The 23,840-nt window shown below is 35.5% G+C and overlaps 2 protein-coding genes and 1 long non-coding RNA gene across 4 annotated transcripts; 2 read left to right on the plus strand and 1 right to left on the minus strand.

Annotated features, from left to right (window-relative positions):
• Positions 1-1,375: 1,375 nt before the first annotated feature.
• LOC140832968 (uncharacterized) lies at positions 1,376-4,764 on the minus strand. 2 transcript variants are annotated; one of them, XM_073197303.1, is made up of 9 exons: positions 4,500-4,764; positions 3,973-4,130; positions 3,495-3,667; positions 2,971-3,064; positions 2,662-2,773; positions 2,469-2,557; positions 2,256-2,341; positions 2,098-2,162; positions 1,376-1,717 (listed from the first exon to the last, which is right to left on the minus strand). In XM_073197303.1, exons 1-9 carry the CDS (start codon positions 4,687-4,689, stop codon positions 1,611-1,613), a joined length of 1,074 nt encoding a protein of 357 aa, XP_073053404.1. In that variant the 5' UTR covers positions 4,690-4,764; the 3' UTR covers positions 1,376-1,610. The 2 variants fall into 2 exon arrangements, with proteins under 2 accessions (XP_073053404.1, XP_073053405.1); XM_073197304.1 differs by having other exon boundaries at positions 4,018-4,130; positions 4,500-4,758.
• A 3,291-nt stretch (positions 4,765-8,055) lies between these two features.
• LOC140831745 (uncharacterized) lies at positions 8,056-9,723 on the plus strand. The gene is made up of 3 exons (XR_012117923.1): positions 8,056-8,382; positions 8,475-8,498; positions 9,480-9,723. It is a non-coding gene; the product is annotated as an uncharacterized lncRNA (long non-coding RNA).
• An 8,642-nt stretch (positions 9,724-18,365) lies between these two features.
• Positions 18,366-22,904, plus strand: LOC140832969 (probable serine/threonine-protein kinase At1g54610). Its single transcript, XM_073197305.1, has 7 exons — positions 18,366-19,432; positions 19,549-19,833; positions 19,957-20,274; positions 20,626-20,853; positions 20,980-21,080; positions 21,288-21,402; positions 22,308-22,904. The coding sequence occupies exons 1-7, from the start codon at positions 19,031-19,033 to the stop codon at positions 22,575-22,577; spliced, it is 1,719 nt and encodes a 572-aa protein (XP_073053406.1). The 5' UTR covers positions 18,366-19,030; the 3' UTR covers positions 22,578-22,904.
• The last annotated feature ends 936 nt before the right edge of the window (positions 22,905-23,840 follow it).

Below are 23,840 nucleotides of genomic sequence, written 5' to 3' on the forward strand. Positions count from 1 at the left end.
GTGTTCCTTTTGACTTGCTAACGGCTCAAATTTTCCACATATTTATTGGGGCTTTCAGTAGATATATTTAATATTAAATAAAGGTTCGCATAATTATTGGGAGTTGGGACTTTCAGTGTATATATATATATCATAATTTTTGGGGATTTGAGTATATATATATATATATATATATATATATATATATATATATATATATATATATATATATATATATATATATATTAAATAAAGGTTCGGGAACTATTCGCGAACTATCGAATATATTAGTTTAGGCTCGAGTTCGGCTCGAAAAAAAATTCGAACATGTTCGAGTTCGGCTCGAGTTCGATAAGTTCGAATACAAATCGAATATTTATCGAACATGCTCGAAAAGCTCGCGAACATGTTCGGTTCGTTTGCACCCCTAGATCGGAGGGCTGTGATACACCGCATATCATGGACCGGGTTTAAGTGGAACGACTGGAAAAGAAAAGGGATGAGCCATTCACTCAATCAACAATCACTTGACAACTTCAGCAAATATTATACGGAAAAGTTTAAAAATTTTCGTATCCTTCGGTTTTATTTTTGTTCTTTTTAATTGTAAAAATGTTTATTTTTTTTTTAGAGATATAATCGAGTGTTCACGTCATTTGAAGAATTTTATTTTTCATCCTGATTATTTTCATCCTTAAGTTCTGATTAACTTGACTTTTTACAATCGAACTATAACTTATGGTCAAATCGAGAAAAACCCGTATCTATAAGTTAGATTAATTTAGTTGTTTTACAATCATTCTTGTTTCGTACATGATACGCTCATACTAAGTAAGAAAATTAATTATACAGTCATATGAAATTTATCTTGATTTCCAAGAAAATGTTTCAATTGCAAATGGACATAAAAGCAGTTTTTTCAACAATTCATTTCTTATTCAAAGTCCAAGACTAGAAAGAAAGAAGCAGAGAGTATTGAGATGTTATTCTGGAAAATTTCAATTATAATACACAAATTCTCAGAGAAACAGAACAAAATGGTACAACATGGAGCCAATGCAAAAATCAATAAATTTAGCACATTCTTGGGTGCTGTAACAATAATCCTTCGGGTAATGGCATTCGCAATTCTTGCGAAAAGTCAAGCACGAAACAACCTATGTAAAATCAACAATATTTTCCCTTTGTTTTTAAATCGTAGGCACATCTGTGATGTAAGAGTATAGAGTTTTAAAGACAGTTGATTTTGTTTACGGAGCTTCTTGCAATTTTGATTTTTTTTCACCAAAACTGTGAATACAATTTGACCAACAATATTCATCTGCAATATGTCTGTATATTGCCGGACCTGATTTCGCTGAACACCCTGGAATGCTTATATTCATGTACAGAGAGGTGGAGAAATTCAATCACATTCCCAATCATTTGGTATATATCAAAGATGCTAAAATGCTTATATTCATGTACATCGAGGTCAGAAATTTAAACAGTTTCTTAAAAATTTGCATGAAAAAAGCAAGTACAATAACAAAAAGTGATATACATGTATGCATTGTCTGGTACAATCAGATCTTTAAGCAATGCTAACTCTAGAAAAATCTCCAAGCAATGAGATTGATGGAAATAGTTACTCAGAGGCTCTCAAGAAACTGTGCAAAGCTGAGATATTTTGGCTCCCATCCTAGCTCAGCACGAGTTTTCGAGTTGTTTAGTTTCTTTCCAAGAGGATCATTTGTTCCTGCAAAATAACAATTGTTACCAAAAGTTGCCACTTTCAGAAAATGAAATTATTCGACATGGGAGATTTTTACCTCGTAAATAAAATTCTGATCATCATAAAACCAATTTTTTAATATTTATTTTAAAAGAAATTACATTTCTCTTCCATGATGCATGCCCATATTACATTTTTAGGGGTATAAACGAAGACATTTTGATGTAATCGTGCATAAAGAGTGAGTGAAAGGCTTGCCTGTTTGTATCTTAGTGGGAATTAAATACAATCGCCGTTTTAAGCTTTGTAGGGCGATTTACATTATTGGGTTGTATGTTATGTGTGTTAAGTCTAATTTTCTTCAAATTTAAACTAGTGACACAATACTAAGAATAAGAGCTTGCCTGTAAAAGCATCAAACTTCTTACTAAACTTCCCACTCTTATTGACCAATTCCATCACTTCCTGCCTGAAAGAAAACAACGCATTTGTAAGGATATCGAGATTTTTTAAATGTTTAAATTCCAGGCATGTACACAAACTCAGGATATAACGAGATAACCTTGATAAAGGGTGATTATCACAGCCAAGAAAAATTCTGCCTCGAAGATTCTTTTTCAAGATGGCAATTGAAAGTGATGCAGCATCCTACAAAAAATACATGAACCGTCACATTCGATTATGTTTCCATACAATTGAAGCATATTACAAACCATAAGTCATATTTATCTAAATGGAAAAGGATGTAAGCGAACATAGCAGCCTGGAATTTCACCGTGTAATGTATTAGATTGAGAATGTGGTCTGGACGAACATCAAGAATCCCTTTTTCCAACCAATATGAATGAGCGCCTCTATCTGCTTTGTGATGCAAGTTAAGGACTTTTTTTTGGCAGCTTGAATCGACGTTTAAAGGTTGAAAACATCTCTTAGACATAACAACAATTACACAAAATCCAAAAAGGATATGTAAAGTCCAGCCAATCTAACAACACATCCTCCTGCCTCCAACACTTCTTTCTCTGCCTTGAGTAAAGTATCAGTTCTCGGGCTCCTCCCTATTGGTACCACTGGAGTATCCTATGAAGTGTAGAGCAAGGAAAAACTATTGAAATATTTCGTAGCACAACATGCATATTTAATGTTGAAAATAATAATACACATTTTAAGAACCTTGTTTTTACTTGTTTGGTGGCTGATTTTTCAACAGAGTAGCTTTTTAAGAAACCGAATTCAAGTGTTACCAGTAGAAAGTTATCATGTGTCAGATTAGATACCTCATCACAAGATCCATTATCACTGCAATCATAAGGAGCAGAGCTTGAAGTAAATACAAAAGATCCTTCACCATTCCAATTTAGAGTCGCTTCCCTGTTTATATGGTGACACAAGGAATCAGATTGTCATCTAGCTTCAATTCTTCCAATGATATAAGGTAGTTCGAGAGCGGATTGTTACAACAGTAAATATATTAAGATTTCTTCTGACGGGTTTAAAAAGTTCCAAACCAAGATAGTTAAAGATTTATAATTAAGTTTTGGAGATGATTTTTCAGGCCATGGAACAGGAGTAATCGAAGTCTAAATTGTGTTATTCCATCGTCTGATCTACAATAACAGACTTCCCACATGCATGAGAAAAATTGGTTCTGATCAAAGAACATCCAAATGATTTGCATGTGTCAAAAACATGCACGAGCCACAAAATTTTCAATTCAAAAGAAAAAAAATTCAAATAGCAAATAGCTTACTGGGCGACAAACTGAAAAATGTGTGCTATGTAAATATGTTTTTACAAGCACCTGACATCACCAGGGTAATCTAGATTTTGATATGGAGGAGCACAGTAAATCACATAAGGGAACTTATGAGCCACTTGGGTTCCCTTCAGAGATGGACTGATCCCCATTTGAATTAACTCGTCGTGATGGTCACTTGTTCTGGTCAGCCCATAAATTTGAGAACCCGGATGTTCCTAACACAATTAAACATTCAGTCATCTGTTAGGTATGCACAGCACATCAATTAGATGACAAATACATCTCAAATACAAATACCACATTAACACTAAAGAGCTTTCAAGGAATGCCGCACCAATATTTTACAAAACATATGTCACCGCAAAATCTTTCATTCAAGACCATCTCCAAAACCAACATCTCTCAGAAAAGAATACCAAAATCTTAGACAAATGATGCAACATCTACTTAAAGATGTGTATTATGAAAACTAGATGTGTACCAACCAAGTTAAATCAAGTTTTAAGGAAATGAAACTAACTCGGCCAAGAGAGCACTCCATATTGTATGTTTTTTCATAAAATACCTTTCGCCATTGCTCGGCCACAATGCGTCCTAGCACACCTGGCCCAACAATCAACAAGTCATTAGCCCCAACCATTCCTGAAGATGAAGCTTCCAATTCTTCGCTTCGTGCACCTTCAACATAGTTGGCACATAAATTAAAATCACATAACGCTACATCATCCACATTCAACTAGATGGCTATACTAACATCTGTACAGCACAATCGTATAACTCCAAAATAAAAAACATGTGTACAAAAAGAATGGATGTATTGAATACCAATGTTCTTAAATATCATATCAGCAACTGAAAATCATCAATCACATAAAGTTTAATATGATACACACGTTATTTTCTTAACCAATTATCCACACTCAGTCCGTGTTACATAAAAACAAGAATCCAAACTTCCAATAACAACTAAAAGCTCGATCGATAACGCAGCAAAGAACCACAGCATCAATTCACCACAAACTGTAAACACAAGCAGGTAGCTCATACCGACGGAGGAAAAGGCGTGGACTTTCACTGAAGGACGAGGGGCCAGCGTAAACGAAGCCGTAGAGTGGGTGACGGGCCCGAAGAAAGGGGAGTTAAAACTTCTGGAACACACAGAATTCTTCCTCCTAGGATTTCGGGTGAGACCCACGATTCCTATGCTACTTAGAATGCACAATTTGGCTGTACCCATCCCCCAAGATCAGATTATTGGTGAGGTTCATTGATGAGATAGCGATTATTTTACTGGTAATTGTTAAGAACCGTAGGTAGCGTAGCAGCAGAGGAGTAGACGTTCAGATAACCAATCGTAGATATCCACGTTGATGGGACTCCAAAAGGACGTTTATACTTTTTTACAACTAGTTATATATATATTTTTTATCATGATCGATCGAGTAAAATGAAATTTGATAGATTATGGAGTGATTAAATTGATATTTAAATTATTGAAATAAAAAAAATAAATATAAAAATGTGTATTCAAATTTAAAAAAAAAAACAAAAATATGATATTAGTATCATATAAGAATAAAATTAGGAGAAAATTTTTATTCCATTCCTGAGTTATTACTATTATATCTTCAATTTTAATGAAATATAATAAATAATGATAATTAATTTTGAAACAAACGTTGTTACCATTGCTAAATAACATATCAAATTATATATATATATATATAATTTTTTATTTATTTTAAATATGTATTAGATTAACATGGATTGTGGAAATAAATATATGATATTGTCTCACAATAGATCTTATTTTATTTACACTTTAGTGATCAAGATATTATTTATGTTTAAAAGACTAGGCAAAAACTTGTGTGAGACGGTCTCACGGGTTATATTTGTGAGACGGATCTCTTATTTGGGTCATCAATGAAAAAGTATTACTTTTTATGCTAAAAGTATTACTTTTTATTGTGAATATGGGTAGGGTTGACCCGTCTCACGGATTAAGATCCGTAAGACGGTCTCACATGAGACCTACTCAAAAGACTAAAGATATGAATAAATTGGTGAAATATATATTATATTTGTAAGGTTTGAAATTAATACACTGTAATTCAAATACATGCGAATTTAGGTAAAATGAAAAATAGCTAATTAATGATTGTAATTGCTAAATTCATTATGTTTGATATGTTTATATGACTTTAAAGTAGTTTTCTACTTAAATGCTTGAAAATGTACTTTTAAAGGTTATTCGAGCTGCGATCGAGGAACAGAGACAGAGTGCTGAAAAATAGAAAATATTTTTATTAAATAATTGTTTTTAATTATATAAAATAAAGTTGATGCTTTTTGTTGTTTTTGAAAATAAGGAATTTTGAGGTGATTTTATGCGCCGAGACGTAATTTTTATCAGTATTCGATTTTCAACAAAAATAAGAAATTTTGACATCTCAGCTAATAATTTCACGAACTTTCCTAAAAGAATTTTTTAAAAATGCACTATTAGGTTTATTTGGCCTATTGTACCATGATAATGGGCCTAGGCTTGCACAATTATTAATTAAGCAAATAAATAAGCCTAAACCCCACCCCATTAAGCTAAAAACTCATGCCTCCCTCACCCATAACCTCACAAGACTCCAAGCACCATCAAACAACATGCACACATGATTATTTTCAAGGGCAAGGCTTCGGTTTTGTGGAGGAAAATTCAGCATAGGGTTCTCATCGATGTTCTTCGCATCATTAACGTATTTTCGTGCGTTATATACACAAAGACACACCATAATTTGTCTTTTCTTATCTATCACGCCCTAATATGTATTTATTTATGATTTTCATGAAAAACAAGAACCCCTTTTTCATTATTTTCGTTTTATGCATAAACATGTGTTTAAAGTTTGATTTTTGTCCAAAAATATGATATATGTTTACCGGAAAGGGATGCCATGATTAAGGATCAATATGGAATGTTTTTACACGAGTTAGGGGTCCTAGGATGCATGTTGATAGGCTTCACATGAATTTAAAACCAGCTGGAACCAAAATAATGTGTTTTGATGTCTTAAAGCTCAGTTGAGGGAACCACGGTGTATGGCTCGACCAGGGTTGGGTTGGGTTGGGACGTGGTTAGGTCAGTAGAGGAGTCCTAGCCACGCTAGGACTCGAGCACAGTGGCTGGGAAGGAGTCCTAGCAAGCTAGGACTCTTCCAAAGGCCTATCGCGTGTTGCAGCTATGGGCTTGGGCTAGTGGCTCGGCCAGGGTGGTTAGGGCTGGGCTAGGCTAGGTCTCTAGGTCTTGAGAGGGTTCACGAGGGGCGAGGCTCAGGGTTGGCTCGAGGGCAACGGTCTTAGTCGAGTTGCAAGAGTCTTAATGCTACAAGGGTTCTCGGCCACAGCTTGCTTCTGGTGTAGGTGGCTTCGACTCGAGCTAGGGTCGAGTCCTAGGGGTCTAGTGGGTCCGATAGGGTTCATAGAAGGTTTGGTAAAGGCTTGGCTCGGTGCGGCTCAAGAGAAAAGGGAGATGGTTCGAGGGTTTGGTTTATGGTTCGAACTTAGGGTTTAAATGGATAAGGTTTGAAACGTGCTTCAACGGGGGCCGAATCATGGTTCACGAGGGTAAATTAAATATAAAAAGTCTATGTTAAAAGTTTGGGAATTTTATATTAAAGTTCGAATTTAATTCGGGATTAAAACACATTACGAACTTAAAATTAAAGAATAAATTAAAATCCATGAATTTAAGCTAAATAAAAATATGAGAAATGTAATTTAAGCTTAAATAATTATTTGGGATGGTCTAAAGTCAACGAAAATAAGAAAAGTTAAAATTTTGAAATTTTACGTCTAGGAGTAAAACAGTCATTTTACACCTGAAAAATAGTAAACATCACAGCAGTCTCCTGAATGCTGTACTATATGTTAATATTATTATTTTAAATGTTTATGAAATTTTATGATGAAATGTTAACGTTAAAAGATATGTTGCATGTTTGGTTTAAAAGAAAAACGATTTATGTATGTTTAATTTTTATAAAGTGATGAGAATATGAAATGTTGAAGGAAGTGAAGTAATTGTGACTAATATGATGATACGATAATACGTAAGCCCAAGGCTCAGTTGATGTGTGAGAGTATCGTAGATATCCACGTCGCCCAGTACTGTGGTTATATGTAGATGGATCCATCGACCCCTATCACGAAAATCACAATTAACGATATGAATTCAATGAAAGTGTTGGGTGGAATAATTGTCCTTGCTTAGTAGAGCGATCGAACCGTGATACTTGAGCTGCTGTGCGGTTTAAAAGATTTGAGTTGCACCAATACTACTAGCTATATCTTTTGGTAAAACGGCTAGCCTGCGGTCCTACAATTGGTATCAGAGCCAAGGTCACAGTTCGATTCTTATTGATGGCAAGGAGTGTAATTATTGGGAGGGATACTGTTGGTGCAATAATTGTCCTTGTACTTGAGCTGCTGTGAGGTTTAAAAGATTTGAGTTGCACCATTACTGTGAGAGCCCAACCCAAATGTGAGAGCCCAGCCCAAGTTATAACACCCAAGCCCAGCCCATTTGTTTTATTAATTAATGAAATAATATAAAATAATGTACAGAAGGTAAAAGAAAGAATCAGAAACTATTTTTATCTCCCGTAACTTCTGTCCGTAAAAGTCAAACGATTTCTTCCACCTTTGACCGCCCGTAACTCCACCGTCTGTCAGCGATTTTCGAAAGTAAATACATATTTGGAATCCTCTCGACAAGGGCTATCCAGTGATACCCATTTTGCAAGGTTTTATCGTGATCTCGTTCGAACCCGTGAACCTTGGCTCGTTCGAATTTTTCTCTTTTGCCTTTATTTCGTGTTATTTCTTGCTTGGACAGCTGATTGTATAGCTGAACTCGAAATTTGAAGCGTTTGAGGTAAAAATTCGGATTTTAGGATTTCGAATTTTGGGTATTTTGATTTATTTGAGTTCCAACAAATAAAATATATGTTGTATTATTGATTTTAGGTGCTATATCGGAGCTAATTAGAGGTATCTAACAGATTTTTGGAATTTATTTGGATTAATTTCGAAAATTCAGATTTAATTATTTGGGAATTTATGAGTTTTGAGATGTTAAATTGTTATTAGGATGCGTTTATAGCATTAGAAATAGAAAATGAAAATTTTGGAAATTCCTAGAAAATATCGAATATTTCAGATTCGGTACGATTGAATTTTTGAAATTTCAAGTTGTCCGGTATTGAGAGATTTAAGTTAAATAAATCGCTATATTTGACTTTGCGATGAGTTTTAGGAATTTTAAAGCCTAAATTATGGATTTTTTGAATTTTAGGCTAAATTAGTGAATATTGGAAAAATAAATTGAACTTGATATGAAATGTATTATTTGCCAAAGGATTGGATTATTCGAGAAATCCTTAAAAAATTTCAGTGGTAAATTAAGGGTTCAGTTGAGGTACGCATGAACTATTTTATTATGACGTCTATAGCGATGTGGAATGACGTTAAGTATTTTGTAATGAGTTGTGGCGTGTTTTATGTGCTTCTGTGAATACGTGATTGTATTCATGCATTTATTTGAGTTGATACTATTGGTGCATAGCATTTCGAGCCTTGACTCCTTTGATTGCTATTGATATTGATCTATCGAGTTGTTGCGTCATCGATGGAGCAGGTGGGTAGGATTAGCATTCCTGATGACTTGCATGAGGGCTGAGCGGGTAGCTCCCGTACCCTCGATGGTACGTGCATGGATGAGTGGCGACTTAATATTGCGTTGCGACGTTCCTGGCACGGGTGGCCACTGTTCTTGTTACTGATGAGTTTCATTTGAACTCCGCTTGGTATCCATTATTTTGTTGTTGCCGACACACATCGTATTGCATTTCATTGCATTTTACTTGATTTTATTTCATGTCAGTTATATTTGTCGTAATATTACTAGTTCGTCGTACTGGGGTCCGACTCTCGTTTCTTTTTATGTTGTGGTTGTTTTTGATGCCATAACAGGTTATCCAGGAGGATTTGACGCGTCAGGTGGAGCGTCAGATAGTGGTGCCCAGTCATCGAGTCATGGTTGAGAGTTCCCAGATATATATATATATATATATATATATATATATATATATATATATATATATATATATACTATATTATGGAGTCATACATTTACCGGGGAGATGCCCCGTGTAGCTGTACTGTTATTTTTACGATGTTTTGAATTGATAGTTGTGTGATCGAGCCTTGCCGGCTCTGCATGAACAGTCATGACCAGTGCGGCTATATGTTGTGAATTGATGTTGTGACTTTATTTCGAGTATATAAATATTATTTGTGAAGTTTTGGATTTTTTTGGGATGTCCTATTTACGAATAGGTCATGCCGAAATTTCTGCAAGCCCAAAATGGAAAATTTTAATCGCTTTCGTTGTTTGCATTAATAAATCCTGGTTGTTTGGTCATTAAATATTAATCAGGTGCACGGGCCCCGACAATTACTACTAGCTATAGCTTGTTGTAAAGCGGCAAGCGCTCGGTCCTACAGAAAGGAATACGTATATTTATATGATGAAAATGAATATGTTATGATGCTATGAAAAATATTTATTTTATGCATGATTATGAAAATGTTATTGTACGTAAAAGTATTTTCACTGCTACATGTGATTGTATACGTATTATTTGTTATCAAGATTATGGTTTGCCGAGTATTTAGACTCATTAGGTGTGATCGATACAGATGAGCATGATGTTGATGTTAGTGGAGGTATTGATGGTTGATCTTGATAGACTAGAGGTGCACATAGCCCAAGGATCAACGCTAGTTTTCCGCATTTATGATTTTAAGTTTACGTTAAAGATTTTTACGTATTTTATTATGCTTTTGAGCGGTTTTGAGAGGTTGTTAGTTTTAGTTTTATTGCTAAGTTAGGATTTGAAAACATTTGACGATTTTATATTGGGACTATTACTTTTGTTTTTTTAAATGTGGTTGGATGTTTTGTTTTAAAACGATGTCAAGATATTTTATATATATGTATTGCATTCGGCCGAAATAAATAGAAGATATATATATATATATATATATATATATATATATATATATATATATATATATATATATATATATATATATATATATAAATATTCTAGTGTATTTTAAAGAAAACGAGTAGTTGATGTTTCAATATTATGTTGTATTTTATTCATAAATTTATGAATAAAAATATAACAAATGATTAATAAATTCTCATCCCAATAGTTAAATATGTGTTTAGTCTCTTTCATATCGATTTTTTTCTGCATTCCGTGAATAATACAATATGTTTTTGCACTCCCTGATACCACATATTTTCTCTCGAATGAAATTCGGTACAAAACATTGAAAATATGAAACAAATATATTATTTCATAATTAAAAGTTTTAGATCTCACACTGATATGATTTTTGAATACCTAAACATGTATAAAAAATTTTGATATTAATGACACGTCTTTTCGGATGAAAATTCGGTACAAACTATTATTTGTATATGATATATTAGTATTAAATATTTCAGACAAGAAACTAATATATGATTTTTGAGTATCTAAACATGTATAGAAAATTTTGATATTAATGACATGTATTTTTTTGGATGAAAATGGATACATAACATTGAAAAGGTTATATTAATATATGTTATTTCAATATAAAGTCTATCAGATCGGGTATTAATAAATCATATTTTAGCACACAAACAAGTGTACAAAGTATCGATTTTAATATAGTTGTTCCAATTTTATACTCAAAATTCATCTTTTGTATCAGATCTAAAACAATTTGTTCTGCAATATTATATATATGTTTCAGTTTCAATGTTTTGTACCGAATTTTATCCAAAAAATTAATTGTGGGCCTAAGAAGTTTAGAAACAATTTTTTTTTGAATCAGAGATGATGTAACCGAGTAAAAATGAGTATGATATGTGTGGGCAATTTCACCGGATCAGATTATGAAAATGATGAGAGATGAGATCACGGCGAGATGCGTCCAAACCGAAGCTTTTTCTCCCGAGAAAAACTGGTCTTATCGTGCAAATACGAAGATAACCACATGAATGGGTGCCGGAGGAATGTCCGGCGTGGTAACTCCAATGCTAAAGTCTGTGTGAGGCTCATTTACTCAAATGACAATTAATTATCAAACAATAATTATTTGATTTAAAACTGCAGTGGAAAAGGGTTTAAATTACTTTAAAACGGAACTCGGGGACTAGAAAAATTTCGGCATGAACTCCCCGTAAGCAGGACATCCCAAAAAACTCAAGAAGCAGTTTAAAAAAAATACATTCCAAATAAAGTCCTTTAAAATAAAAACCGAAGTCAAAGAACCTATAGCCCATGACTAAGCAGAAATTAAAACTTACCAAATACTCACCAGATCATAAGAACCACGGAGTCGACTCAGAACATCACAAAATAACCAAATATCACTACAGATACACGGAGCATCTCTTCGACAAATAAAATACAACACAAGACTGAAACAAACTTCAAGACATACATATAGACTAATTGGGAGATTCCAATGAACAGAAGCAAGCAATCCAACCTCAATCCCGAGCTCCACTGGCGGAACCTCGGCTTGATGCTGCAAAAAGACCCGGGAGATCTACCATGGTGCCCAATAGCAAAAACAATAGCCCTCAGAAAACAACCGAGGTTAGGATTCTGATATGAAACAGTTCAACAATAGCAAAAATAAACATAAATCATGCATTATCATACAATAAAATGTAATATGCAATGTATGACCAACTCAATGATAATCAGGATAACATGAGCCAATAAACGGTACGATAACAATTGGCATAATGCTCGAGCAACAACACACAGAGAAGCTACATCGTCATCTGGCTAAACCGCCCTTCCAAGTATGCGAGGTATACCAGGCTGTGCTGAATAACACCCCTGACTCTGCCTCCATACAGCTGATAGGACACAACAAGATGACACAATAGAAAAAACTTAGATAACACAATCACAGCGCTCACCACAAAAGGATACATTAACCACGGGATTGTTCAATCACATCTATGGTCTCATGTGTATAGGCATATCAGCCACACCATAATCCCGAGATAAATAACAGTGCCAGGTTACAATAGATATCAACAAAGAGCTAACAAGAACGATAAAGCTCAACATGAATGTCATAACAGTATGTCCTATGCTAAATGCAAATAATATGTCACAATAATAAACATATATCACAACGAAGACATTTAACAACTTACAACAGTCAACAAGTCATAGATATGATCAGTGTAACAAAGAATAACAATTAAAACATAATTTATGTTTTACCGTCGTATGTTACTGATTTGTAACATATCTATACCAACTTGACAAATCCAAAGACCGACTTTACTTCAAGATCTTCGGCCTAAACAAAACAACAATAAGCTGATCAAGAAAACTACGTTCTATTGCAATGTCCGATTTGGCACAAAAGAGCATAAAATTCATATCTCGCTCAATTTTAACTCAAATTAATATCCGTCAAATGGAAATTAAACAAAACTCAATTATCTAAGTTTTTTCAGTTGAAACCATCTTCAGAATCTCAGTTGATTAATCTCAAAAATTGCAAGAACTCACTGCAACTCCTGAATTTCGCGGACAGAATCTCCCACACCAAGAAGTTTCAGAAACAAAAGCATAACATTCTCAATTATTACTGGAATTTAACCATTCAAGTCTCATTTCGAAGAAAACACATAGATCTATAACTTTTATTTGAATCAAAATTCCAAATTCCAACTGAACAGAGGTCATATCTCGAAATACAGAAGCATTTCTACTCAGCTCAAATGCAGAATTCGGTTTTGACACATTTTGATAGAAAAATCATATCAAATCTGTTTCTAATCAAAATCCAAATTTTCTAGTGGCTATAAAAAGCTAACTTAAAGCAATACAAAGTTTGTTTAGGCCATTTCTACAAATTCAATTTGTAAAAATCGCAGCAACACAAAAACTACTCACCCAAATACGGGAGAATTCGCGCAGAAAACAGAGCGCCGGAACAGCAGCTTCAATCTACTCGAATCCTTGCTCAAAATTCTTGATTTATTCATCAAATATTAGGATGTTAGGAAGAAAATCCTTCAATAATTTTTGATTTTAGACTTGGGACGGAGGAGATACGACAATTCTACCGCAGCCGCTACACAAATGATCGGAAGAGGGTTGGGTTTACGACAATTCTACCGCAGCCGCTACACAATTCCCTTTTTTTATCTCGTTTGTATTTATTTTGCTCTCGTGTGTTATTTAAACTTTACATGTATTTTGTTTCGTTAAATTTTCTCATATTCAAAATACATATTTTTACACACTTTCTAAAAATTATTTGACATAAATAATTATTTTAATTTACATCTCAATAATTATTCTAATCATGTCAAATTATCAGATAATTAATTACATGGTCTTACAGTCAGTAGGTGAATGAGGAAAAAGTCATGTAGCAAAGAGAAATAATGTATAAGTGGTGTATATTCTAGAGAATAAATGGCGTGGGGAATATATATGTGAATAAATCCATTAATGTAAAAAAACTTGGTATTTACAGAAAGAAAGTCAATAATGACCTTGTTTTCAATGTCAACTTACAAATTCTGACAAGATGGTTGCCCATGCAAACCCACGACCACGTGGTGATGTCCTGCAAATACGAAGATGACAACGTGAATGGGCACCAGAGGGATATCCGATGTGGTCACTTCGATGCTAAAGTCAGCAGGTGAATGAGGAAAAAGCCATGTAGCATATAGAAATGTTGTATAAGTGGTGTATATTATAGAGAATACATGATGCGGGCAAGTTATATGTGAATGAATCCCTTAATGTTAAAAAATCCTATTATTTATAGGAAGAAAGTCAACGATGACCTTTTTTTCAGTGTCCACTTACTAATTATGGCAAGATGATTGTTCATACCCTGCTTTCTGACACCAACTTTTCTGACACGCCAAACTGTCTCTTTTGCTGATTTTGACGGTAATGATTACCAAAATAAGACATGCTTGTGCACTTGAGTGCGGTACTATTATCAAGGTAACCTAGGTAGAGAGTCATCACCCGAGAACTCGTCTGAAAACCCAAGCCTCTGGTAGCCCGAGCAGAAGATTTTGCCCGGCTGTTATCGGATTGGCCCAAAACTATTCATAACCTAATCCATGACATGGGGCCATTCAGAACCCATTACCCGGGCCTCGCGGGAGGTATCACCACTCCCTCTCTAAATAGTCGGGCTAGAGTCTAGCTCGCTGTCACGATCACTCTTTTGTTCCCGGTCATGAAAACTTTTATCGTTTTATATTCTCGGGTTGGTAGGACTGATGTCATGATGACGTTTGTCCTAGAATTTGAACGGCCCAAAATTCTTCGAATTCTGAGAAGGTGAAAAGTGTGAGATGCTTCAAATTTCGAACACGTCCTTTCATATCCCTACACAATTTACAAGATGCATCCTGACCGTCCTTTTATCTTTAGATCAACGGTTGAGATCAATTTGTTTTACCTATATAAAACAATGATCCCTCCCCACTTGTCACTTTTTCGCTCTTGCTTTCTTCGTACCTCCGATGTACTGTGCTTCAGCTCCGGTAATCTGCTATCACTTCCATCACATCTTCAGGCAACTCATAAGTTCCTCCCATTCTCCTTTATTTCTAGAAAGTGTCAGATTTTGATAAGCCACCAAATTCACTCCGTTAAGAAGAAGAAAAATTTTGTCCCTCAACCAATTTGTGGCTCCGAGTGTAAGGTTCCTCAAATTTGAAGCCGCAAGGAATCTCGGGCTGAGTAGAGAGGTTGGGCAAGAAGCCGGTCAAGAATTTGGGAGGGGAAGGGAGGGTGATATAAAAGAACTGACCTTTCCACCCTTTCAACGAAGAAGGAAATCGGCTCTTTGACCGAGCAGACAGGGAAAAGGAGTTATCACCAAAGCGACTTGTAAAAAAATAATAAAAATAATGGGATTAATAAGAAGGTTGTGCATTTTAAAGAGGATATATACCGAGGCCATGATCCGGAAATAGTTTGGGTAAAGCTGATTTATTGGGACCTTGAGGAAGCAAGCTACATTAATGAAAAAAGAAGGGAGGGGAAATATAAGACCACTACGTACCTGGTCTTTGAATAAAGTAAAGAAACCCACCGGGGGCCGATCTGCCCGATCGGAAGGTCCGGGGATTCGAATTTGGAAGGAAGAGGGAATAGAGCCTAATCTTCCTCAGCCTCGAAACATAGGGTACTCTCCATTACCAAAAACCAGGGAGCATCCAGGGCCCCAGGAGGTGGTGAGCTAGGGCTCGGACTTTACCTTTTCCCTTTTTCCGAACTTAGGAGGATGGACCAGAAGCAGAAGGTTTGATTCTTAGTTTTTAGGTTTTGTGGGAAGATGATCGGAAGGACGCTTTATGGGGTTGGGGGGGGGGGGTGATAAGAGGGAGAATCAGAGCGCACCGTCTAAGAATCATAACTAGACGAGCCTCGTGCATTAGCCCCATAAGTGGAGGAGGTGGAATATGACATTTTCTAGAAATAGAGAATGAGAGTAACTTACGAGTTTCCTGAAGATGTGACAGAAGTGATAACAGAGTACTGGAGCTGAAGCACAGTACGTCGGAGGTACGAAGAAAGATGGTGGAGAAAGCGAGAGCGAAAAATTGACAAGTGGGAAGGGTTCATTGTTTCATATAGGTAAAAGAAATTGATCTCAACCGTTGATCTAAAGATAAAAGGACGGTCGTGATGCATATTAGAAATTGTGCAGGGATATGAAAGGACAGGTTCGGAATTCGAAGCATCTCAAACTGTTCACCTTCTCAGAATTCGAAGTGTTTTGGCCCGTTCAAATTCTAGGGCATACGCCATCATGACATCAGTCTTTCGGATACCCGAAAATTATATTTTTTTAAATAAAAAGATAGATATGAGCTTATTTGGAGTGACCCAAATTTTGGTCTTTTAAAATTTGAATCAGAGCGCATCGCGTCAGTCTCGTAACTAAACGAGCCTCGTGCATTAGCCCCAGAAGTGGAGGAGGTGGAATCTGACATTTTCTAGAAATAGAGATTGGGAGGAACTTACGAGTTTCCTGAAGATGCGACAGAAGTGTTAGCAGATTACCGGAGCTGAAGCACAGTGCACTGGAGGTACGAAGAAAGCTTGTGGAGAAAGCGAGAGCGAAAAAGTGACAAGTGGGGATGATTCATTGTTTTATATACATAAAAGAAATTGATCTCAATCGTTGATCTAAAGTAAAAGGACGGTCATGATGCATCTTAGAAATTGTGTAGGGATATGAAAGGACATGTTCGGAATTCGAAAAGCATCTTAGACTGTTCACTTTCTCAGAATTCGAAGCGTTTTAGCCCGTTCCAATTCTATGGCATACGTCATCATGACATCAGTCCTTCATATACTCGAAAATTCAATTTTTTAAATAAAAAAATAGATATGAGCTTATTTTAAGTGACCCAAAAATTTTGGCCTTTTGAAATTTGAATACCCAATTACAGTACTCAATGTTAAAGTTGAAAACTCGAAACCCTTTCTCTCTCCGGTTCAAGTGGGAGGTCGACAAACAACTTCTTTGTCCCCATGTTTCTCAAACGTAAAATAGAAATAATCGATCATTGTTGCCTTGTATAATTATTATTTGAAAAATTTGCAATTGTGGACAATCTTTCATTTGGCCTTGATTTTGGAATGTCAGTCTCATGAAATATTTTGATTTATCTTGTTTAAATACATCATAATAATAATAATAATAATATTATTATTATTATTATTATTATTATTATTTGAAAAAGAGGACTACCCGAACCCTACCTACCCAAGCTTGATAATATCCTGTACTCGACTAGTATGATAGTCACTATAATCGAACCTACCCTACCCTACCCAATATGATAGTATCGGGTACCCGACTAGTCAGGATCGAGTAATAGAAATGCTACCTGAAAAAATCGGATACTAGAACCGAACTACTCAAAACTCGACCCGTGCTCACCCCTACAGCTTTTTCTTTGGCCCAATTATCGATTAGTGTTCTGGGCAGAAAAATTGCTAAGTATGCTTGATAAGAAGGGGATAAATGATAATTTGCCAACTTTAAGAAGGGGATAAATGATAATTTGCCAAAAAGCTGGCAATTGAATGAGAAGAAATAGAGGAAGTTGACAATGTAGGAGATATAAATAATAAAATTATGTCGAGTCCCTCAAGTGGAATGTCAGGACAAAAATTGGAGTAGTAAGAGGAATGAGGGGATCATCCACCGGAAAGGACGGAGAACTCGGATGAGATGGAGGGGGACAGATAAAAAGCATTTTAAGGTGAAATTTATTTTTGAATAGATAAGAGCGGTAAAAGAGAGAGGAGCTTGAAATTTGAAAGCTCGAGCTATCTAAAGAAGGATGCGATGTTTGTGTCCAACTACTCTGATTCTTCAGGCGTACAAGAACTTCGATGAATAATATAAAGAGAAAAATAAATAAATAGTGGACTCATACTAAAAAAAATCAAAGATATTAACATAAATGGAAAACTGATTTTGAACGAGATACAAAATCCATATTGATACATAAACACAAAGTTTAATGTGCATCAAATAAGTCCATGTAACACGAGTATTCATAATCAATATAACCCAAACTCGAAGAACCCAATTTGAGAACTAAATTTTGGATAACCTATTTTTTTAAAAATAAGTCAACACCAGTCAAAACTGCTTATTTTGAATATTTTAAAATATTTTTTTAAAAATTATTTTTTTTACCAAAAAATGATTTTACCATATAGTTTCCAAAAGTTGTGTAAAATTCTTTTGACTCGCACATTCAAGAATTTCATTTCCGTTGAACTATATAAAAAGTTTCCGCATTATTAGAGAAATTCTCACATATCGTAATCAGATTTACTCGATCAAACACTTTCTTCTTCACAAAATCAGGCCCGCCATTTTTTTCCCATCTTCGACTTAAGCAGCGAGCTGAAATTCAGCTTTAGTTCTTTCATCTTTCATAAATCCCACGAGCATACTACAAAAAGGAGGCGCAATAGATCTCATATGAGTGTACTTCCCTTCAAATTTGTTTGCTTTTTGTTGGTTTTGGATTTGTCAGCTCATTGTCGACCGCATAAATTGTGGGATTTAGTTAGTATTTGCTGTATCTGTTTATTTTAGCACAAAAGCTAGGGTTCTTCTGTTATGGTACCTGATTACTACTCTGTTAATAATTTTTTTGATCCAGTTTACTCCTCGGTGCATTTTTGATTAATCAGGCACTTCCCATTTTGTGAAAATCTAGTTTTGCTCGTGTCTTGTTGTTTAATTGATTGAGTTAAGCTAATTTTGATTCGTCTGTGTGGAAGTGTAAATTTTGTGTGCTTTGGATGCGGTGGAGTTTGTTTTGTTTTTCTGGTTAAGGTTATGTTGGTGGGTTTGAATGAGGAACAGATTTGTGCAATGTCGTGAGAAATGAAGGCTTGTCTTGTCAAGAAATGGGGTGTGTTTTTGGGAAAGAGATTTCATCTGGGCCGTCTAGTGGTGCTGTTGTAGATGGAAAGGGGAGGGTTGACGTAGAAGAGAGAGATTCATCTAGGCCACCAGGGAAGAGAGAAAAGCTAGTAGTTGATTCAGTAAGTAAATCTGAGGTTGGTGGTGATGCTGGTGAGGTTCGAAATGGCGAAAATCAGAAGGAGGAGCTGAAGGAGGGGAATGAACGGCGCCCAAAGGGTGAGAGGAGGAGGTCTAAGCAAAATCCAAGGTTAAGTAATCCCCCCAAACACGTCCATGGGGAGCAAGTGGCTGCTGGGTGGCCATCTTGGCTCTCAGCAGTCGCGGGAGAAGCCATCAATGGTTGGACACCACGCCGTGCTGATACATTTGAAAAAATTGAGAAGGCAAGAGGATGTTAATTTTGTTACCATCTTTTCTTTTTTAGTTTGTTCAACAGCTACTTGATGTAATCTGTAATTTTTGCTAAGTCTGTATTTTTTGATATGGTTATTGTGTTTAGATCGGACAAGGTACTTATAGTAATGTGTATAAAGCTAGAGATGCCATAACAGGGAAGATTGTTGCGTTAAAGAAGGTTAGGTTTGACAATTTGGAGCCTGAAAGTGTGCGATTTATGGCTAGGGAGATATTAATTCTACGCCGGTTGGATCATCCCAATGTTGTCAAACTACAAGGATTGGTGACATCAAGAATGTCATGTAGTTTGTACTTGGTGTTTGACTACATGGAGCATGATTTAGCTGGCCTTGCTTCTAGCCCTGGGATCAAGTTTACGGAGACGCAGGTGAGATTCTTGTTTTTCGTCTCTTTGCTTTATTCATTTTGGTAGTGAGTAGTTCCTTGATATATAATTTTGTTTGGTTGTAGAGTCGTTCTCTGATGTTTTCATAGTGTGGTTGATTTATAGGTTAAATGCTACATGCATCAGCTGTTGTCTGGCCTTGAGCACTGCCACAACCGCCATGTATTGCATCGTGATATAAAGGGATCAAACCTTCTTATAGATGATGAAGGCGTACTTAAGATCGCTGATTTTGGATTAGCTTCCACCTTTGACCCAAACAGCAAGCAGCCCATGACTAGTCGTGTGGTAACACTATGGTATAGGCCTCCAGAGCTGCTTCTTGGTGCCACCTATTATGGATTAGGTATTGATTTGTGGAGTGCTGGATGCATTTTAGCCGAGCTATTTGCCGGGAAGCCTATAATGACTGGGCGAACAGAGGTAGATGTCACATGTCATGATTTTAATCTCATGCTTGTGCTGTTTACATATTTTCATACACACACACTCTCTCATGAATTCTTTAGGTAGATTTCATATCCTGAATGGAACCTAGATGGAGAAAAAAGAATAAACAAAATGAGTAATTATGAACTACAATTTACTTCAGCGCTAGAATACGTAATCTGAAATACAAGTGTTTGCGAATGCTAGTTGTTTGATTGTCATTGCTTGGCATTTTGGAGTAGCTATATGTGTTGGTGCTTAGGACAATATTCAGCACCAATATCTCATGTACATGAGATCATAGTTTTGTTGACTTAGCCTGAAAACTGTGTGTTATTCTTGTAGGTGGAGCAGTTGCATCGGATTTTCAAGCTATGTGGTTCACCATCAGAAGAATATTGGAAGAAATCGAAGCTTCCTCATGCAACCATATTCAAGCCCCAACAATCATATAAAAGATGCATAGCACAAACATTTAAAGATTTTCCGCCATCATCATTGCCTCTAATAGATCGTCTACTTGCAATTGATCCAGCTGATCGCCAAACTGCTACGGCTGCATTAGAGAGTGATGTGAGCTCCTCTAATCTTGCAATGAAGTCAAGAATACTCTTTTCTTTGAAATAATATTTCAAGAGTCGCGGTCTAATTTTTTATGGAGCATAATAACAGTAATTTATCCAATTTTCTTGTTTACAGTTTTTCACAACAAAGCCTTATGCTTGTGATCCTTCAGCCCTTCCAAAGTACCCGCCGAGCAAGGAGATTGATGCTAAGCGTCGTGATGAAGAAGCTAGGAGGTATGAAAACATCTATTTTGTTCATATTGATGTTTTTAAGGTTCAAATAAATAAATGAATGCATGTATTTGCATGTGTTGGCATACAGACTTGTTATGCATTGCCATCTAGTAATATGATTTGTGTTTCGTCTGATGGATGGATGAACAGTTGCTTGTGAGCTTCATTGAGTTTCTGTTAAGAATAAATGATTTTTTTCGGCTGCAGGATAAGAGCTGCCGGTAAAACACAAGCGGATGGTGTGAAGAAAACACGTGCACGTGATCGGCAGCGAGCAATTCCGGCACCCGAAGCCAATGCTGAGCTGCAAGCTAATATTGATGTAAGTCAAATAAGATACATAAGCCAGCCTCCCATTTATTGAATTCTTCGTGCTTTTCCTTCACAGGTTTTTGGTTATTCACGATGAATAATTGATTTAAGCCATTCATCTATGTCTGGAATCACTGCTCTCTTTTCTCTATTTCTCTTCATTCTTCTTTTTTTTATTACATTTGCGTTTTAGAATCATCAATTATCTCGTATTCCGTGGTTTGTTATTTTTGTATGAATTCTCATAAATCACGTTTCTGTTGCTCCCATTGGAGTAGAATAATGGGTTGAGTTTCTGATCTTGCTAGCATTTTAGACAGAAAAAGGGAACACGCTCAAAATACTTAAAGATAGCGTCTGGACATTGGGATCACATATTTGTAAGCGAACATTTTACTAAGACCGAAGTGAGAACAAGAGATCATTCAGAACCAAAAAACGAAAAGAATGCACTGAGTTATAATGTATCTGATTTCTTGGGAAATTGTGAGTCATTGTCTGATTCTTGACTTTTAGATGTTTTGGCGTTGTAAATATCTCAAGAAATTGTCGGGTGCTGCTTGGTTTGTCATGCTTTGTAAAATATTTGAGTTACGACTTTGTTGTCTGTTGAAAGCAAGTCACGAGTTTGACTATTAATTTGAGATGTGGCTGGGACAAAATTGTTGAGTCTGTGTGAATCGCTTTACATCTTAGTTAGAACATGAGTTACACTACTAATTATGGCTGTAGGTCTAATGTAGTGGCAGATTATCGGTCTCACAAGAACCATAAGTCGAACTCAAAAAGAAAGGTCCTCAAGCATGAGAATTTTAAGCGATAATGGGTTTGACTAGTTATCTTTTCTTGTCTCGATCAAGTTACTTAAACGAGGTTTATTTGTTATTTATCCAACTCTTGCTTCCCATGAAACAGAGGAGGCGACTAATCACACACGCTAACGCAAAGAGCAAGAGCGAAAAGTTTCCTCCCCCACACCAAGATGGAGGACTCGGTTATCCCTTAGGAACGTCTCACCACATTGATCCATCCTTCGACCCCCCTGACGTGCCTTTCAGTTCTATGAATTTCTCGTACTCCAAAGATCCTATTCAAACTTGGTCTGGCCCATTGGTCGATCCCTCAGCTGCGGTCGCTCCAAGAAGAAAATCAAAGCCATCGAAGAAGGATAATCGGAAGGGATAAGAGTCATATCCAGGATAAAGAGAGATATCTTGTAACATAGAACTGTCCTATAATGCTGTTAGATTCAACACTTCTGGAGGTGAAAAAACTGCGAATTCGTATCTTAAGTTTGAACCAGGAATTTATCGAATTATTTGAGAGGTATAGTAGTAGTATTATCTGTTCTGAATTCTTGTCCATCTTCTTTTCCTTGGGGATCAGGAGGATTATTCTTCAGTATTGTTTATTTTATTTTGTTCTTTTGTGTTCCACTGACTAATTGTAATATTATTGATGACGCATTGCATTTTCCCCCCTTTTCTTAGTTGAAGACTTGGCTTTAGTTTCCTTTTTCTTGTGTAGCCGTGAATGCGATTTATTTTATTAAAAGATGTTAGACGTCGATGCATTTAGGACTTCGATCTAGCAGACTGTGTTTTAAATGGTAAAAAAAAAATATATTTTTGAAAAATCGCTGATAAAATTTAAAATTAATCTGATTATACAGGCTATATATAGGTTTTAAATTCGATTTTTTTTAAAAAAAAATTAAAAATTATTGATGTTTTTTAAATATAATTTAAAAATATAGACATATGTACAAAAAGGATACATATGTAACATATATAATAAACTATAAAATTAGAATTTATTATAAAAATAAAAAATGTAATTGTTTTATACCAAAATCATTATATATTGTCATTTATAAAATACAAATATTTCTGTAAAAAAATTACCTAAGTGTTAAGAACCTACCGTTACCTAAGTGTGAAGAACCTACCATTCCTCCACACCTCAATCTCATCATCAGACGATACGATGAAGAATTACCTGAGTGTCTGAGTGTGAAGAACCTGCCTAGGGGTGGGTATGGTACGGTACGGTATACCGTAACGTAAATATCGGTAGGGAATTTTTCCATACCGATACTGATACCGGAAATTCAGTATACCGCACATTCGGTATACTGAATTTTCGATATGAAAAAAGTTCATTCCGGATAACGGTTTACCGACATTTTTTCGGTATATCGAACTTAATTTTAAAAAAAAGAATAATAAAAAATTATTTTCGGTATTTCGGTATATATACACCGAAATTCCGTACCGATATCGAAAATTTCCGTGCCGAAATTTTCGGTATATCGATTTTTTCGGTAATTTCAATATTTTTTTCGGTACGATTTTTTGTTATTTCGATATTTTTTACCGTCCTACCATATAGTTTACCTAGCTACAAATTCAGTTCAAAATAAAAAACATTAACAAACACGAAATTCAA

Source organism: Primulina eburnea, chromosome 5 (genome assembly GCF_022965805.1).
Source record: "Primulina eburnea isolate SZY01 chromosome 5, ASM2296580v1, whole genome shotgun sequence".
Lineage (NCBI taxonomy): Eukaryota > Viridiplantae > Streptophyta > Magnoliopsida > Lamiales > Gesneriaceae > Primulina > Primulina eburnea.